Source organism: Ceraceosorus guamensis, assembly GCF_003144195.1.
Source record: "Ceraceosorus guamensis strain MCA 4658 unplaced genomic scaffold IE81scaffold_3, whole genome shotgun sequence".
Taxonomy (NCBI): Eukaryota; Fungi; Basidiomycota; class Exobasidiomycetes; order Ceraceosorales; family Ceraceosoraceae; genus Ceraceosorus; species Ceraceosorus guamensis.
The window spans coordinates 189459-206037 of record NW_020289998.1 but is presented as its reverse complement, the minus strand read 5'-3'; the positions used below and the strand labels follow the sequence as shown (position 1 = coordinate 206037).

At 56.5% G+C, this 16579-nt stretch overlaps 5 protein-coding genes across 5 annotated transcripts; 4 read left to right on the top strand and 1 right to left on the bottom strand.

Moving 5' to 3' along the window:
- Window positions 1-717: 717 nt before the first annotated feature.
- On the top strand, window positions 718-2303 carry IE81DRAFT_319666 (hypothetical protein). Its single transcript, XM_025512793.1, has 3 exons — window positions 718-1447; window positions 1532-1742; window positions 1815-2303. Exons 1-3 carry the CDS (start codon window positions 1201-1203, stop codon window positions 2026-2028), a joined length of 672 nt encoding a protein of 223 aa, XP_025372989.1. The 5' UTR covers window positions 718-1200; the 3' UTR covers window positions 2029-2303.
- Window positions 2304-4117: 1814 nt separating this feature from the next.
- IE81DRAFT_319665 (hypothetical protein) lies at window positions 4118-4866 on the top strand. Its single transcript, XM_025512792.1, has one exon. The coding sequence runs from the start codon at window positions 4246-4248 to the stop codon at window positions 4405-4407; it is 162 nt and encodes a 53-aa protein (XP_025372988.1). The 5' UTR covers window positions 4118-4245; the 3' UTR covers window positions 4408-4866.
- Window positions 4867-6360: 1494 nt separating this feature from the next.
- Window positions 6361-9680, top strand: IE81DRAFT_127452 (hypothetical protein). The gene is made up of 3 exons (XM_025510238.1): window positions 6361-7434; window positions 7512-7611; window positions 7676-9680. The coding sequence occupies exons 1-3, from the start codon at window positions 6596-6598 to the stop codon at window positions 9551-9553; spliced, it is 2817 nt and encodes a 938-aa protein (XP_025372987.1). The 5' UTR covers window positions 6361-6595; the 3' UTR covers window positions 9554-9680.
- A 1228-nt stretch (window positions 9681-10908) lies between these two features.
- Window positions 10909-13596, top strand: IE81DRAFT_319662 (putative TRP2-anthranilate synthase component I). Its single transcript, XM_025512791.1, has 8 exons — window positions 10909-11095; window positions 11184-11481; window positions 11578-12336; window positions 12407-12614; window positions 12682-12923; window positions 12999-13094; window positions 13179-13222; window positions 13320-13596. Exons 1-7 carry the CDS (start codon window positions 11087-11089, stop codon window positions 13217-13219), a joined length of 1653 nt encoding a protein of 550 aa, XP_025372986.1. The 5' UTR covers window positions 10909-11086; the 3' UTR covers window positions 13220-13222; window positions 13320-13596.
- On the bottom strand, window positions 13299-16055 carry IE81DRAFT_319661 (hypothetical protein). Its single transcript, XM_025512790.1, has 5 exons — window positions 15531-16055; window positions 14734-15426; window positions 14195-14661; window positions 13765-14103; window positions 13299-13648 (listed from the first exon to the last, which is right to left on the bottom strand). Exons 1-5 carry the CDS (start codon window positions 15684-15686, stop codon window positions 13363-13365), a joined length of 1941 nt encoding a protein of 646 aa, XP_025372985.1. The 5' UTR covers window positions 15687-16055; the 3' UTR covers window positions 13299-13362.
- Between the last annotated feature and the right edge of the window lie 524 nt (window positions 16056-16579).

The following is a 16579-nucleotide window of genomic DNA, read 5'->3' as shown; positions in this document are numbered from 1 at the left end:
TGCAGCAGAGATGATTGGCAGCTTTGCTGAAGCAGCCAGAATTGGACCATTCTGTGTCGACTTCAGGCTCTCGCCGAGCGTGAGGGCGCCTCGAATAGAATCTTGACGATTGCACATCACGACGCAGCTCCAGGAAGGCCTTTGTCGTTAGAGTCGCCGTGGTGCTCTTCAGCAACCACGTATCGGGTCACAAGTGCATGATTGGTGTGTGAGATCAAGAGTCGAAAGCTACGAGTGCGTTTCGGCTGTCACGTATTGTGTGTGGGTCACGAATGGAGCAGCGATTGTGGCGGCAAGCAAGAGATCTGATGCTCAGTGGAGGTGTGATTGGGCGCAGGTCAGTCATGATCGCAAGTCGTGAGTCTCGAACCGATCCATCAGAGTCTCGCGGTCGGACCTTCTTGACTCATCTGCTGCAGGGTTATTGAGTGAATTAAGATGTGAATGTGGTCGATTTAGTGTCCTGCTCATTGCGCCGACCTCGTGCTTCTTGCTGCGATTAAATTCAGGCGCTGGACAAGTCTTGCGCTCGATGCAAGCAGGCGTTCGGCTGAACGCCCGCATGACGGACGAAGTTGCGAGTCATTAGCAGCAGTGTGGCGGTGCGCGCGCGCGAACACAGCATCCCAGCAGCACGGCGTAAAGTGTAAGTACAAAAGCCGCATGCCATGGGGTGCGCACAGAAGCGAGTTTTGACGACCTGCATGCACCTCTGCATAGCGCTTCGCTCTTGGCCTTGCGCAGCCTCACTCCGTGTCGACACCGCCCCGACGTGCATTCGAGCTCCTCATCCTGTCCTCGCGCTGATGCTCAGCAGACGAGCCGTTCACGACACACACCCGCAAGACGATTTGAGCGGCTAGCTTGCAAGCCGCCTCGTTCTTGAAGAGCTCGCAAGAAGAGCAGCAGGGAGGCGAGCAGCTTGTCGATGGAAGGTTCAGCACGAGGTGCGATGTGCGCATGACGGCAGCGTCCTCGCGCCACCAGCGCCCGCCCTTGCATGGTCGCTCGAGCGTCTATATAATCACGAATTCTCAAATGCCCTCGAGTCGCGACACAGCTTCCCCCCAACCTTCATACACAGACGAACACATCCTGCAGCGAACATCGCAACACAGTCAAAAGAAGCTTTCCCAAGCATCAGCTATTCAGCTTTACAGTCTTACAAAATTTCAAGAGAAGCCCACGCACCCCCTCAACATGTCTCAGCGCACCTTCTGTTGTTGTCTGCCCACAAGGCTCGCCGTGCTACTCCTTTCGCCGGTGACACTAGTCGCTTCCGCCTTTTTGGCGGCGGTGGAATGGTACTTCTTGCATCAAATCGCCAAGGACCCTGACAGCCCGCTGAATGTCAAGATCGCAACTGTTCTGCTGGGTGGTATCATGAGCGTCCTGGCGCTAGCTTCTTTCTTTGGTCTCATAGGCTCGATCGCAGCGAAGCACGGAGGTGAGCTAAGGTCGGGCATGTGCCAGTCATTCTAGGCCAGAGCGGCAGCACTCATACATCTTACCTCGTCTCCGTCGCATGTAGCGGTCGCTTTCTACTCAGGCACTCTATGGTTCTGCTGGTCATTCGCGACTGTCATTGGCATCTTCAACCTCGTCATCACCTACATCCATGGCAAGGACAGCTTCACGAAGCAGTGCACCGATCCTGCTACAGGAATCACAGACGCCGGCCTCAGCGCTGACGATGTCATAAAGGTGTGCCAAAGCACATTCAATGTGGTCTACGGCATTGCGTGAGTCCCCTTTACCGGTGTGATGATCAGTGTACGATTGCTGACGGCGCATGAACCATTGCTCTTTCAAAGTTGCGGAGTATTCGCCGTTGTCGTCCTCATTACCCTCTATCTTGCCGTCATCGTTGGTCGGTACAGGCAACAGCTCGCAGAGCGCAAAGAGTTCAAGTACTTGCACAACCGCAACGCCTCTCACTCCAGTGTGCCGTTAACAGCCGAGGCTGGTTACGGCGCAGGCCCCTACAATCCTCCGATGCAGGCTTCGTACGCGTATGGCAAGTACTAGGAATGCCAGTAACTAGCGCTGGACGCGTCACTGCCATCTCTCGTGCACCAAGACCATCCTCAGGAATGGCGATATACCCTTTGCAGGAGACCTTGATCGAGTCTCTCGGTCCATCCCTTCTATCTGCGACAAGCATTGATGGCCGCCATCACCTCGCTGTTGTCAAATGAAATCACTTCGTGTACTATAGAACAAGCACGACCTCGCTTCGCACTCACAATCTGAAGAAGTCGAGTTGCACCAGATTAGCTTTGGACTCCTGGCATGAATCTCGATCGCGATCTTGTGCAAGCTAATCTTTGGCCATGAGAATTCATGGTGGCTGTACAGCGCTCCGGTGGCTTGAAAGAAGAAAAGAGAAGGTCGTGAGAGTCGCTTGCATCGTGTGAATGGCACAGGGCGGACTCGGTGGTGTGATTTTGCCTTGTAGGCTGTCACGTGGCCTTACGCGTCTACACGAGCATGCAGATCTGAAGAGGCAAAATAATAGTCTGATCAAAGATGTGCCCATATGTAGTCTTCCGAGATAAAGGCATACGTTGCCAGACCTGACGACAGTTCGCATCGCAACTCGTGACGTTTGAATGCTACTCCGGGCTGTGCTCGGCACGGGCCATGTTTGGACTTTGCGCCCGCCGGGAGGCGCAGATGCATGTGCAGCCATTTCTCGACAAGCGATGAGGGTGGCCTGGGTCAGGAATTCCGCGCTGCGCAACGAGTGTCAGAAACAATCATTACGATGCCAGCGGAGGGGTGGAGACTGCACCTAGCTGCTGCTGCGTCTCGAAGCCACGGCGGCTGCTTGCGCAATGATGCGCTCCTTGACCCTCGTTCCCGAATTCATAATTGCAGCCGGGTGCCGGGCGTGCGCGGCGCGCTCTTGGCCGAATCCGACACAAAGTTCGGCACCGATGAACGCTGAGACCCTTGACATGGTGACTACAGCGGAGCATGTGTCATGTGTCAGGCCCAGGTGCAATAAATGCAGGCTGCGTATGCGTGACTATGCGCAACTTTGCGATTCGTGACTCAAGACTCAGACTGTCAAGCCATGCGTGGGCATATTCCCACGGACGTCCCTTTGCAAGCCTCACACGTCGGCAATCAAGTGACCGGCAGAGTTTTCATGAGTACTAGCACAGGCTCGGACGTGAAGAACGAATTCGCTTCACGGCTGTGCTATGCAGCAGCTAGGTTGTCATGCACCTAGGACTGGGATGTGAACGTTTCGGCACGCCTCCCAGGCCTCAGGGAGGGCACTGCAATTAGAGCTCTATTGTTGCCATCATGTTGCTGCCGTGCGCGGTGTTGTGCTGAAAGAATTACATTCGTGATTGTTGTGCAGACGAGGAGAACTCGAGACACTCGACATGAGCAGCTGATGATCCCGAGTGCTGACTCGACTTGCGGAGAAAGGAAATGTCTGCTCTCTGAGCCTACCCTCGCCCCACCATGCGGGTCTATGAAGGAGCGGTCGCCTGTCTAGCGCGAGTGATTGCATAGAATGATCGACATGTTAATAAGCTGTTCCGTCGCAAAGACGATGCAAGGGGTCGTCTACTCGCAAACAACTATCAGCGGGGTCTTTTGCGGGTGAAAGCCCGAGCGCCGGCCTCCCTCTTGTCCCTGCACTCGCGAGGCTTCTCGTTGGAAAGTTCGAGCTCGGAGCTATCATACAACAGGTGCGGCTTGTGTGCTGAACACGGCTCAGAGGGTGAGCCAAGAGATGGCAGGGCATAGATGACATCGCGCTGCATGCTTACCACTATACCGACCTGCTGCCTTCTGACTGCACGAGAGCCGGCAAAGCATTCAGGTAGTCACTGCCGCTGCATGTGACTTGATGGAGGAATGCCACAGCACTGCTCAGAATCACGAATGCATGTAAACAACAGCATGAGCGATCTGACTGCATGCGGGCAGGTCGCGCGCGCGTGTGCCGACGCGTCTCTCGGTGTTGGTCGCAGGTGATGGACTCGCCGGCGCGAGGTGTTGATGTGTTGCTCTCATCGAGGGTGCATGCTTAAATTCGCAAAGGCCGTGCAGCGCGCGAGCAGCATCAACATCCGCACGCACGACACTCAAAAGACTGGGCACCTCTTCAGTAGCATCAGCAAACAGAATTTCGCGACTCAACATTGGCGAAACCGAAACTCCGGTACGTTGAGCCGCTGCGTCCGTAGAGCGCACCATGTCGACCACAGCTTCAAGCTTATTATGATCTCACATCACACCGGCTTGGCCTTTCTTGCCTTATTGCTCGACACTGGTTCCGCCTGCCGCGTTCGTCCGCGACACACGTACGCAGCTAAGCGAGGACATCTTTCGATTGCGCCGGAGCATCGAGGCCTCTCGAGATCGCTTTGGCGCCGTCCCTAATCGCGACCTTTACATGCCGATCGTGATCGAGAGGGATTCCGTTGCGCCTGCTTTGAGCTTCGCCTTCAGATCGAGCGGTATTATCCTTTACGTTCCGGTATCGGTTGGCCTATGCCCCTGTACACCAGGATCGGCTCGTGAAGGCGTCGGTCATATCAAACGTGAGAGGGGCTTGGTGTGGCGTGCAGGCACGGGATCTTGTTCGTCCTAGCTAGGCTCCGCTTCGAAGACCGACTGAAGCCAAGGTCTCACCCGACTGGTGTGGCCATGCATGCCCCACTCCTCACATGCGCCTCTCACTGAGGCCGCTGTGATGAGACCGAGCTTTCCATCCAGGCACTCGAGGAAATAAGCCTAGATCACTCTCGCCCGGAGTCACAGTGCCCTCTCATGCGTGTTACACGACGCCATCTGTTCCCGTTGTGGGCTCTTCAACCAGCCTCTTCCAGTCACGCGGTGTAATAACGTTTCTACCGTTGAATGAATTCTTTCAGTCTCTCGCGGAAGCACCCTGATGTCAGGCACCAACGGCCTTTGTAGGGGCAGTGTGCATCTCGAGACCCTCACAATCCGCATGAAAGCGAAATTAGCCTCTGACCTCTTCCGTCTGGACCACTCTTGCGAGGCTGTAACTCTCAGCTGGCTGACGTGCTGCCTCAGTACGCTTTCAGATCTCGTCATAGAAATGTCCAGACACTGACGACTGCGCCATGGCGGACCAGCAAGCACTCATCGATACGCTGGACCCTGACGATGATCGACAACGGCGTTGTTCCGCCATCCACATACACTATACACACGCGCTCGAAACCCTGAATCGCTTCGCTGTTTGCGGCAATGCTTCGGCCCTGCTGACTGAGACTGACTTGTCGCATCAAAGACCACCGCCGTTTTCGTGTGCTGGTTTGTGATGAGTCATTGTTGCCTTCGCATGTTGGCACCGCCTCACCATCGCTACGCCGCACAAAGGGATGCGCTCAGTGATGTTGAACGTGTGCAGCATGAAGTCACCTGCGAGTAGGTGCAGCCGTGATGTTAAGGCATCAGCTCGATGTCTCGCCCATGGGACCGCGCGAATGGCACGGCTGCAATAAAAAGAAGCAGCAGCATGACGCCTGCAACCTACGCCCGCGCGCACACAGTGCAGCGGAACGCGTGATGATTGTGATTTGGCAACGCCGCGCGCACAGCAAGCATAAGCGCCACGCATCCGGCCACCCTCTCTGCTCGCGGTCCTGCATGGCGCTGTGCCAGTCCAGCCTCTGCCTGCAGAGCTGAGCGGGACCCGGCCGCATCGACGATCCCGCCGCTGGGATCGACGTTGAGGACGTCTGCATGTGGACCGCATATACGGGAAGGGAACCAACACTCAACACTCAACACTCAACACTTGATCAAGTCACCAGTCAACTCTCCAACGCTCGGATCCATCCACCACCTCAACACCTGACCTTCAACTCTCCAACACATCCCTCCCAACGCTGGACAACCTCGAGCCGCTCTGCTTGACCCTCACGACACATCTCCCACCCCATTTCACAACTCGAGACCTCGACCACTGGGCAATCGTATTCTCCGCGCCTGCCTCTTCCTGCACGCGCGCTGCAAGCACCTGCAACGCTACCCGTTCCATATATCACAACCCAAGCGCACCTCTCAGACCTGCTCGCAGCCGCAACGGGCGAGACAATCAAGCCACTCCTTGCTTCGAGCATCATTCTGTCGGAAATACGTTCGCTCACAGCAAGAACAACGCAGACCGCTGCAACCGTCAGAGGCTCTTCAGCGTGAACACATGCGCGCGCTGCTGTGCTGAATTCGCTGCACAGAAATTAGAACTTGTTCTCCCACCGCCTGCAGCGGGACAAGCACACATCACGACGCAGCAATTCGTTCGTCTCCTAGGTCATCACTTTCGGGCTCATCCATCTTTCGACTCATCACCCAACCGTGAGGTCACAGTATCAGCTCCCTCGCTCCTCCAACAGCAACCGATGACCTCTGATCAGTGAGGGCTTCAACTTCAGCGACTTGGAACACACCTTGCGTTATCTACGATTGCACCAACCATCTATCACCGTCCGTCCGCGTGGATGCCTCTACTGCCTCAACGTACCACTCCCAGCTACACAAACGGGCGTTGATACTTGACGCCCAGCTTCCACCTCCAAGGCTCTCCCCTGTCGTCATGACCACTCTACTATCGTCGCCCATTGGGGCGCCCATACGTCTCGACAACATCTTTCAGCAACCGTCGTCCCCAACGCGCAAATACGACGACCTACCTGCGGAGTTCGGCGACAGATCGTTTGGATCGTCTATGAGCTTGAGCTCGTCGTTTGATCTCGGCAGATACACCAATGAGCGGAACAGTAACACTCATCAGTCCGTGTCACCATCGAACTCGTTCGCATCTCACATGCGTATGGCGGTCTCCTCCAACTCGGCCAAAGCCGGACCATCCTCTGCATTCTTGGGCCATGCTCGCCCCGAGAAGCATCATCATCAAAGCCTCGGCGAAGCCATGGGCACAGAGCTCCACAGCCGCTCTCCAAACCTCGGTATGAAGCTCACCTCTCCACATCGTATGGAGGTTGATACCTCAATCGAGGTTCCTGATCTCCCCCACAAGCGTAGTGCCATTCTCAGATCCGCACGGCAGCAGGGTAGCGGTCTCAATGACCAGCGCAACATTCGCGAGGAGACTGTTCGAAATCCGCGCAGCAGGCGCTCATCACCAACTTCGTCGGCATCCAAGCCAAACTCACCAGCGCCACTTGCAGCACAGCGCACAAGTCCGGCGGGCCTGCAGGCACCTGCGGCGCCGGGCAGTGCCGGAGGCTCTCTGGGTCGTATGTTTGGTATGGAGCTCCGCCTCAACAGTGGGGAAGATGAGAGCGCCCTCAACAGCAGTCCAGACAAGGAACCTCCCACGAAGCGAAGGCCCTCATCTCTGCCTCTGGGCGGCGGCGACCACCACACACGCCCAAGCATGCGCAGCGCTGGCCTGATGCCCTCGTCTACAGCGTGAGTCCACGGTGCTTGCGCGCAAGAATCCGCGCCGCTTCGAGGCTGAGCAGATTCCTTTGTATCCTCTTCCTCAGTCGCCCGAGCATGATCAAGCACCAAAGTTTGAACACGTCATCCGGTGTGGTCCCGCGTAAGCGCGGCAGCATGGAAGTACTCGGCCAGACTAGATCCATCGTGAGTCGCATGAATTCTAGCTCGCCGCATAGCCGAGCTGAGCTGTCAAACCACCTCTCTACAGTCCGACGCCAATGCCGCCCAAATCGAGCCACGCTTGGCACGCACGCGAGCTCACTCTGCAGAGCTGCAAGTTACGAAGAGTACCAGGGCACCGATCTCCCACGCGACCATCATCGAGTCACCATCACCCTCCACCATTGCGCACGAAGGGCTAGGTTCCTACTTCTTCGATCCAAGCTCTCCTGAGCATCTCGCCAACGTGAAGGGCAACGCACCGGCAGCGAAGCTCAGAGCCAGTCCAAAGCTGGAAGAACCCCCAATGACCGCCCGACCAACGCTTCGGCCTGGACTTGGCGATCGACTGTTCGAAAGGACGGCGACCTCAGCAGAAATGCCGACCTTTGCCCGTGCGATGGATAGTGATGCTGCCACTGGCCCATCCGGGCGATCAAGGTCTTCCCTGGGCAAGCGTGCCAATCCGTATTCCAAGCGACCGTCTCTGGCACCCCTTGCAGCCGCGCGCGACAGCCAGATGGACGGCGGGTTGCGAACCGCCTATCCTACCCTTGGTGGTCAAGCACGTCTCACGGCGCCAGCCCCTCGTCGCTGTCACTCAGCTTTGGACAATACCAAGGTGTTTGCAAGCGCTGCGACCTTGCGACCGACGATGATGAAACCAAGTGACATGGCATCGCCGGACGCTGAAAGAAGTCTGAGCTTCCCAGAGGAATTCGACGTCAACGGCTCTCCTGTTGCTCATAGCGCGCGACCACGCTCGAGACCTGCCTTTCTACGTCGCACCAGCAAAGATGACGCCTCGCCGCTCGGGTACGGTAGCAAGCGCAGTGGATCAAATGGTGACCATGGTTTCTCGATGCAACAGTCGCCGATGGCCGTCAGCTCGCCCAAGTACGGCGCAGAGTGCATGCCAGGCTTCGGTGCCTCTGAAATGGAAGGAAAGATCTTGCCGTGCCATACATCGAAAGACGACGGCCTCATGCGCATTTCATCGGATACCCTTGCTGATCTCCAATCCGGCAAGTACGCCACTCATATCAAGGAGCATTTCGTCATTGATTGCCGATTTGGGTACGAATTTGATGGCGGCCACGTTGGAGGAGCCATCAACTTGAGCACAATTGAAAAGGTCAAAGCATACTTCTTGACGCCCGGACAAGGTCTGCACGCGGATCGTCCGATGCCTCCACGCTCTCAAAGTGGCGCATCAAGTGGCACTCAGCCCGACAAGACTGTGCTGATCTTCCACTGCGAATTCTCAGCAAAGCGTGCCCCATCGCTCGCACTGGCACTGAGGCACGCTGACCGCGCGCTGCGACACGACTATCCGTCGTGCCACTTTCCCGAGCTCTACGTGCTGGAAGGTGGTTACTGCGGATTCTTCAAAGAGCACCCCTTGCTTTGTGAGCCCGTCGCCTACGTCGAGATGGACGATCCTGCCTATTCTGAACAGCGCTCTTCAGAGATATGTGGATTTCGAAAGCAATTCGCCCCAAAACAACCGTTCAACCGCCACCGCAGCTTCACTTTTGGAGAGCGCAGCTCGTCTGCGGGTGGAGCGCCTGTTCGCAGCCTGGCCAACGGTCTGGCCCACTCGATTCGAGAAGAGGACACCTCCTGTGACGATTCTCCTAGCGCAGCCGTGGCCGGCGGTGTTCATGCTCGCAAGAAGCTCATGCAACCTGCAAAGGATCGCGCTCGCGGTGGAGAGCGAGCAGCTCTCAGTCCCGGTGCAGGAGACATGAGCCTCTGCAGCTCGGTGGGCGACTCGTCTTTCGAAGGAGGACCGAGCGATAGCCCATGCGCAGCAGTGCCTGCTCGCCGGCCTGCCGTTGCGGGTGGCGCTTTGCCCAAGGTGCGGCTTGGCGCCCCACGACCCTTGCAACGAGCCAGTACGGCCTCCAACGTTCTTGGCCGGTAGATCGCTGCTCCTTCTTCTCGATGCTCGATATAAGTCTCAGTGTTCTCGTCACGTCCGTTTGCATCACGTCTCGGTTTTCTAAGCATCTCACACCTCGCTCAAGACTCTGCAAAAAATTTTCGGAACAGCACATCCTTCTTTATCCCTCAATCTCTCTATAAATCAACATCAAGTGGTCCAACTCAACTTCTTTGTCCGCGGCACGGGTTCAGAGCTTACGCTCTTGCTTCGATTCCAGCCGTGTTCCAGCCGCAATGTGCGCCGCCTGCTATCTCCAGCGCGTTTACTACTACTCTAGTGTCACTTTGAATGACTATCTTGGTTTCCTGACCGGTTCACGATGATGCGCTTCGTCACCATGGCTTTCGGTTGAGATATCGCTTGGGTCAAAAGATGGGTCGAGCCATCCGGCCACTCGCTGCAAATCATGCGATCCCCTGCAGCGAGCTGTGCTTGTTTGATGGGCTTCGAAATGTCTCGGAGCTGGTGTCCGTGAGAGGCTCCGCTCGAAATGGCGAAGTCCTCGCATGAATGGCTCCTTGCGGATCCCAAGGCGGGAAAAACGTGTGGGGCAACGAGAGCCCGCAATGCTCGCACTGATCTCATGCGCATATGAGCTCTGACACAAAGCTCATCGGTATGCACGAAGCTCACGACGAGGTTCTATGCATGCTCATCTTCTTGACTGGCAGCCCTGAGCGCCTCCATCGTGCCAGCTCGCACACAGCAATGCTGATTGCGCTCCCTACGGTCGAGCTCGAGGCGGTCTGCAAGGCAAGGTCGCCAAGACTACTATTCGGGCTCCGAACCATACACTTAGTCGCTACGGTACATCAGACCGCCATGATGTCATGAAATATGACCAGGAAAATCTGAATCAGGCAGCAGACAGCTCATTGCCTAGATGAGAGTATTTGGCTCAGCATGAGCTTCCCTCCCTCCCGTGCATGGCTGCACGAAATGCCGGAGCTGCGGACGACGTGGCGCAACCGTTGGCGCGTCGAGCTTTAAAAATCTGGCTGGCTGGCTCGTCCATCGGGATTCCGCGATTGTACCGTAGATCTGGGCTGCGGCCATTGCGTGCAAGACTGCCTGCCTAAGCTTCCGGTCAGTTGTAGCGGCCCACGGAGGCTTGCTTTTTTGCTTACCAAGCGCAACGGGGAACTCAGATGTCTGGCCGGTGCCGCATTGGGCACGTTCAAAGGGACGCTCCCCAAAATGTGACCATGGTAGCTGCGCGTCTCTCGCACGAGAAGAAGACGCGAGTTTGGGCTGCAGCAGCTAGCGCCGCCCAACGCTCATCTCTGACTCGCACTTGCAGCGTAGGTCGATGTTGTGGACATCTGCGGTGTGACCTGAGAAGCTGTGTGCTCTGACCTTTCATCGCGAGGATCTCCATTCGAAAGGGAACTCAACGTGCAAAAGGAGAGAGAAGGCCTTGCCCGACTTCGCGAAGTCTGACCTGGTCTGATTCCAAGTAGACAGCAGCTCAAGCCAATTTTAGGTGGGACAAGCCAATCCGGAGGAAGAAGCATGGCGCAGGTGAGTAGAGCTCACTCAGGGCGATGCGTCGACCAAGTCCCGCGCAGCTGCATTCAAGTCTGACGAGATCCGCTTGGTCCATTATCAGCCACTTGTGCTTCGACCAACCTTGGAAGAAGTGTCTCGGCTACTGCTGGACACCGCTCAGCCTACTGCGTTCTCAGGAGGAGCAGTGCCCTCGACCTCTGCACCAACAGCCGATCATGCTGCCGGTGCTGCGCAGGGTAACATCGTGCCGGTCTATGCATCACTGCCAGCAGACCTGCTCACTCCCGTGATGGCCTACCTCAGGCTGTCTGGAGGTTCCGATACTAGGCGAAGGAGCTTCTTGTGCGAGAGCGTCACCAATGGCGAGAAGATTGGTAGATGGAGTTTCGTGGGGGCGGGTGAGTGAGCTGGCCAGACGAGAATCTGCTGCTACGAGTGGGCGTGAGATGGACGTGCGACTCACAAGACCTTGCGGTGCGTTGCGTCTGCCACAGATCCCTACAAAGTCATAAGAACGGGGGCAAACACCGTCAACCCCGGAGATCCTCTTGCGGTGCTTGAGAAGGAGCTTTCGCCCTTCCGCTACATCTCTTTGCCCAATCTACCTCGCTTCACAGGAGGTGCCATGGGCTACATATCCTACGACGCTATCGCCCACTTTGAGCCTCGTACTGCCAGACCTCTAAAGGACGTTTTGGGCGTGCCAGAAGCCATCTTTATGCTTTGCAACGACCTCATCGCCTTTGATCACACATTTCAAAGCTTAAAAGTCATCTCCCACGTCCATCTACCGGATGATCATGCCAGTCGGGCCGACAAGTCAACAGCAAGTGCTGAGGTGCAGAGACTCTATGCGCGAGCTGCTTTGCAGGTACAAGCGCTGGTCGAGAGGCTATTGGACCCAGTCACTCCGTTGCCGAAGCAGCGGTCGGTCCGACCTGGAACCGAAGCAGTGTCTAATGTAGGCAGAGAGGGCTACGTTCGCTTTGTGAGGGAGCTAAGGAAGCACATCATAGCTGGCGACATCATCCAAGCTGTACCTTCTCAGCGACTGAGCAGGAAGACGGACGTGCATCCTTTCAACGTCTACAGACATCTAAGGAGCGTCAATCCAAGCCCATACATGTTCTACTTGGATGTGGGAGACGCGAGGCTGGTCGGTGCGAGTCCGGAAACGCTGTGCAAAGTTGAGCAGGGAAGAGTGGCTGTCCATGCCATTGCTGGTACAGTGAAACGCGGCGCGAGCGAAGAAGGTAAGCTCATCGGAATCTTGCTTGCGAGCATCGCGGTGAATACATACTGATGATCTGTGATCACTCGCAGAGGATAAGAGGCTGGCCGAAGAGCTGCTGGCGTCTGCTAAAGATCAAGCAGAACACGTCATGCTGGTCGACTTGGCACGCAACGATGTTTCAAGGGTCTGCGATCCTCATACCACGACTGTAGAAAGCTTTATGAAGGTGGAAAAGTTTAGTCACGTCATGCATTTGACGAGCCGGATCACTGGCTTCTTGCGACAGGGCAAAAGCAGGTGGGTGCTGCTCGTCGGGTCTTTGGCTGCAAGGGCAGTGTCTGATCTCCGCTCTTCGGTGCGTCAGATTCGACGCCTTGCGCTCCATCTTTCCGGCGGGCACCGTGTCGGGTGCGCCAAAGATCAGAGCGATCGAATTGGTCAGCGAATTGGAAGGCGAACGCAGAGGCGTCTACGCCGGTGCTGTGGGTCACATCGACTACTCCGACGATATGGACGTTTGCATTGCCATTCGTACCATGTGCTTCTTGCCTCAGGGGGGGCAGGATGAGACGGAAAGCGGAAGTCACACCGCCTATCTGCAAGCAGGTGAGTGACTATCGCAATCACTAAAAGACTACTCTTACTCTCTGCGAGGTGAGCTCACGCGATGCGCTCCATCAGGCGGAGGAATTGTGTACGACAGCGTCGAGGAAGACGAGTATCAAGAGACCCTGAACAAGCTTGGTGCCAATGTGCGATGTCTGCAGCAAGCTGAAGGTGAGTGGTGGGGGGAATGTGCGAGCAGCCGATGCTCGATCACAATCTGCCGCTAAGTCTCGGTGACTCCATGCGCGCGCACAGAGTTCTACATCCAGGAGCAAATGGTCGAGCGCTCCGCTTAAAGGGTAAGAGTCTGTACGCTTTCTCAAGGCGGGTTTCCTCCTTCCACGTGCGGCTTTCACACCTTCGCTAATCTAAAAATCCACCGCAAACTTGATGAAGATCTATTGCATTGCAAGGCCGTGTACTATGTGTGCGCGCTCTACTATGTTGCCTGTCTGCCTCTCGGAGCGTTCTCCTCTGCGGACTCTGAAGCGGCCGAGGCAACAGCGACAGCGGCGTTATTCTGAGTGGCAGACCTTCTTAGATCTCTACTGTCCGCAGCTGCAGCCGTTGCCGCCGAGGCGCGACTTTGCGACCTTGATCGTGAAGCGTCACGCAGGCGCGCCATTGCAGGCCCTCGCGAAGGTCTGAGCCAGCGCGGCAAGAAGCGCACAGAGATGACCCCATTGAAGAGTAGCGTGGCGGCGCACAAGAGCGCAAAACCGAGCCTGTGCATGATCATCACGAGGAAGAGAGGAGCGTGAGCAAAATGTGACTGACGTGTTTTGCAAAAGTGGCCGCTTGGCGCGCCGAAGCTCAGAGGTATGCCTCGAGCATTGCTCACAGTTGCAAAGATCCGCTGAGAGGCCTAAAGACTTCCCATCCCAGTACCAGACTGACGGCCCAGATGCCTAGAGTCCTGCAGGTGTCAATTGTGCTCCTAGCGGTAGCGCTGACGCTTCTCGTCACGCTGAGGCCGAAAAAGTTGAAGAGTGCGATGCTGAGACAGATGGCCAAACTGCTCCATAGCACCGCATTGTTGCTGATCATCTGCTGCCAGCCCGTGACCATGTCAAAGTAGCCGCCTTGGCCGCGTGGTGTACGGCCATAGAAATAGTGAAGCAGAACCTGCGCGGAGAGCGTCATGGTGAAGCCAAAGAGGCCTTCGTAGCCGACCGCAAGACTGCAATTTTGCAACAGGTGCGGCAAGGCAGCAATGCGGTCTAAGCACATCACGCTTTGTGGATCGCTTGAGCTTTTGCGATTTTACTCACAGAGGTTCAACGCTATACCTGCCCATGATCTTCTCTTCGAGGACGAATTGGCCAGCAGTGAAAAGCTGGGCAAACAAGATTAACAGCACCCCCAGGAACGCTTGAAGAGTCTCTTCGGAGTGACCAGCACCAGCACCCTCCGCTTCGCTTCCACGCGATGCTGCCAATACGCTGCGTCGCGCGATGGTGTTCTCGAACGATCTCCGCACCGCGCCTGCGCCAGCGTGTGTGGCTCCGACCATGTTGGAGTACAGGCTCTCTATTCCGCCGCTACCGCCAGGGCTTAGCAAAGTACCGCTGATACCGACGATGCATACGCCAAGCATGACGGTCAGCAGGCTTAGCCACTGGAACAGGAAGAGGTGACGCTGCAGAAAGATGACGCTGAAGACACCAACCCAGAGCACGAGGGCTCCACGCGTCATTTGATAGATGGACACTGGTGTGAAGAGAAGCCCAACGTTCATCTGCGAGTGTGTTGCCCGGCGTCATGATGAGGATTGAGGTGCGCGGTATTGGCTGGTCGACCCTGCACTCACCAGTGTAGTGCCGCAAATATCGCAAGCGGCTGGCAAGACGAAGAGAAAGATGGCCCTGCCCTTTAGTGCGCCATTGTCTGCATCGTCAGCATCCGCGTCCGCGTCTGCTTCCGCTTCTTCGAGATCCGCTTCCACATCCCCTTCGGCGACATCTTCGAGACCTGTAGCCTCCGCAGAGGCGTTAGCAGGTATTCTCTCATCCCAAGCATTGTTAGATCCTGTAGGAGGTTGGCCAAGAGGACTAGGTCGATGCATCGGCGCGCTCCTTCGCGGTACATACGATGCGCCGATACCTGGCAGAGATGCGGTGCCGCAATGCAAAGCGGAAGCGGGCTTAGGCGGGGCCTTCCATACTGGCCAGAAGGCAGGCACGAGGCGAGAAAAGGCCGAAGAGCTTCCTTGTTCGCCCAACCAGTGGCTCGGCATCAGGAAGCTGAAAGCGGAAGAGCCTGCCTCTGCGCCACGATTGATCCCGCTCGCACCAGCGTACGCGTTGAACGCCGAGTCGTCGGACTGCGGGTCGTCGAGCAAGGCATTGACTGCGTACGGATCGTCCGACAGCGGCTCGTAGGCAGATGTGCCCTGACCGCCCTTGAACAAGGGAGCCTCTCGCTTGCTCTGCACCCAAGCGTATAGAGCCATGAACAAGGGAGGTAGCAAGCACAGACACTCTCCTAAGAACATCTGTGATGTCTGCAAAGAGCGCGGCGACCAAGCGGACCCGAAAGGTGAGCCGACCATTGACGTTGCTGCTGGTCAAAATGACTGCGTCGGCGCTCGGCTGAACGCGGACTCACCTGCCAGACTGGTTGACTAAAGTCGACCCTGGGATGATCATCGCCGGGTGCGCAGTGCTCCACACACTGCATGTCCTGATACTTGCTGAAGATGCTGTTGCTGATGCCCGTCGCTAGCATTCCACCCACCAGCAGAGGAATGGTTGAGGGCGCCATGCTGACGCGTCGATGCGAGCAAGTGTAGGTCGAGGATGGCGATGTTGTGGTCGTGCTGCGGGTCAGATGACAGAGAATGAGAAGGCGGCGATATGGTTGGCCCAAAGCCACGCAGCTGGCTCGATTCACGTGGCCGGCAGAGGGAAAAGTCGAGCAGCGTGGAGCAGGGTTTTTGAACTAGGCAAACAGGCAGGTGCTGGCTGGCGTGCTGGGCTTGGAGCAGAGCAAGACTGTCTGTCTGTCGAGGTTGTTGCGGAGGAAGAGGGAAAAGTATCTGACCTTTTGAAGAATGATAGCACTACATTCAGCCACGTCGATCTTATCCCGCCGAGTCGTTGACAGAGAGGTGATGGTCAGTCAGGATGCCCATGCACAGCGAGTCACGAGTCCCGAGCGCGCGCGAATCGCAGATTCAAGCTTTTAATTGCGCTTCAATTGATACGATGCGCGCGGGTCTCCATGCAGAGGCGAGGAGGGCGTTATTGACTCGTCTATCGCGCGTGCGCCATCAGCAGCAGGCCACCTCGATATCCAACACCCACGCGTGCGCGCCCACCCACGAGCTTTGAATCAGGCACGCGACCACGCAGACAGGCAGCATGGAAGCCACACCAGCAATGCGCCGCACTCATGCAGCAAGCGGCTACCGCGCTGCGGTACCGTACGCTGTGCAGTTGCACAGGGCAGCACCGGCAGTCGTATGAAAGGTCACTGAGTGCATCACGAACGGCGATCCGTCTTGACTCACAGACTCAAGACTGCGGCGCGGTATATATATAGCGATCGACGTTCGGTTTCGGAGTCTAACATCATGACCAATCGCATGCATGTTTCTCTATTCGAGGAAAGGTGCATCTATGTAGGATTTCAATCTTGAACACAAGTCCGCGGAA

Excerpts from the sequence above, each read along its gene's own strand:
- IE81DRAFT_319666 (XM_025512793.1), top strand. The coding sequence starts at position 1,201 with ATGTCTCAGCGCACCTTCTGTTGTTGTCTGCCCACAAGGCTCGCCGTG. Across the intron at positions 1,448-1,531 it reads GATCGCAGCGAAGCACGGAG|CGGTCGCTTTCTACTCAGGC; the intron begins GTGAGCTAAGGT and ends CGTCGCATGTAG. Across the intron at positions 1,743-1,814 it reads AATGTGGTCTACGGCATTGC|TTGCGGAGTATTCGCCGTTG; the intron begins GTGAGTCCCCTT and ends GCTCTTTCAAAG.
- IE81DRAFT_319661 (XM_025512790.1), bottom strand. The coding sequence starts at position 15,686 with ATGGCGCCCTCAACCATTCCTCTGCTGGTGGGTGGAATGCTAGCGACG. Across the intron at positions 15,427-15,530 it reads TTAGTCAACCAGTCTGGCAG|ACATCACAGATGTTCTTAGG; the intron begins GTGAGTCCGCGT and ends CGCTCTTTGCAG. Across the intron at positions 14,662-14,733 it reads ATATTTGCGGCACTACACTG|ATGAACGTTGGGCTTCTCTT; the intron begins GTGAGTGCAGGG and ends ACACACTCGCAG.
- IE81DRAFT_319662 (XM_025512791.1), top strand. Across the intron at positions 11,482-11,577 it reads ATGGAGTTTCGTGGGGGCGG|ATCCCTACAAAGTCATAAGA; the intron begins GTGAGTGAGCTG and ends CGTCTGCCACAG. Across the intron at positions 12,615-12,681 it reads TTGCGACAGGGCAAAAGCAG|ATTCGACGCCTTGCGCTCCA; the intron begins GTGGGTGCTGCT and ends TCGGTGCGTCAG.
- IE81DRAFT_319665 (XM_025512792.1), top strand. The coding sequence starts at position 4,246 with ATGATCTCACATCACACCGGCTTGGCCTTTCTTGCCTTATTGCTCGAC.
- IE81DRAFT_127452 (XM_025510238.1), top strand. The coding sequence starts at position 6,596 with ATGACCACTCTACTATCGTCGCCCATTGGGGCGCCCATACGTCTCGAC. Across the intron at positions 7,435-7,511 it reads CTGATGCCCTCGTCTACAGC|TCGCCCGAGCATGATCAAGC; the intron begins GTGAGTCCACGG and ends CCTCTTCCTCAG. Across the intron at positions 7,612-7,675 it reads TCGGCCAGACTAGATCCATC|TCCGACGCCAATGCCGCCCA; the intron begins GTGAGTCGCATG and ends ACCTCTCTACAG.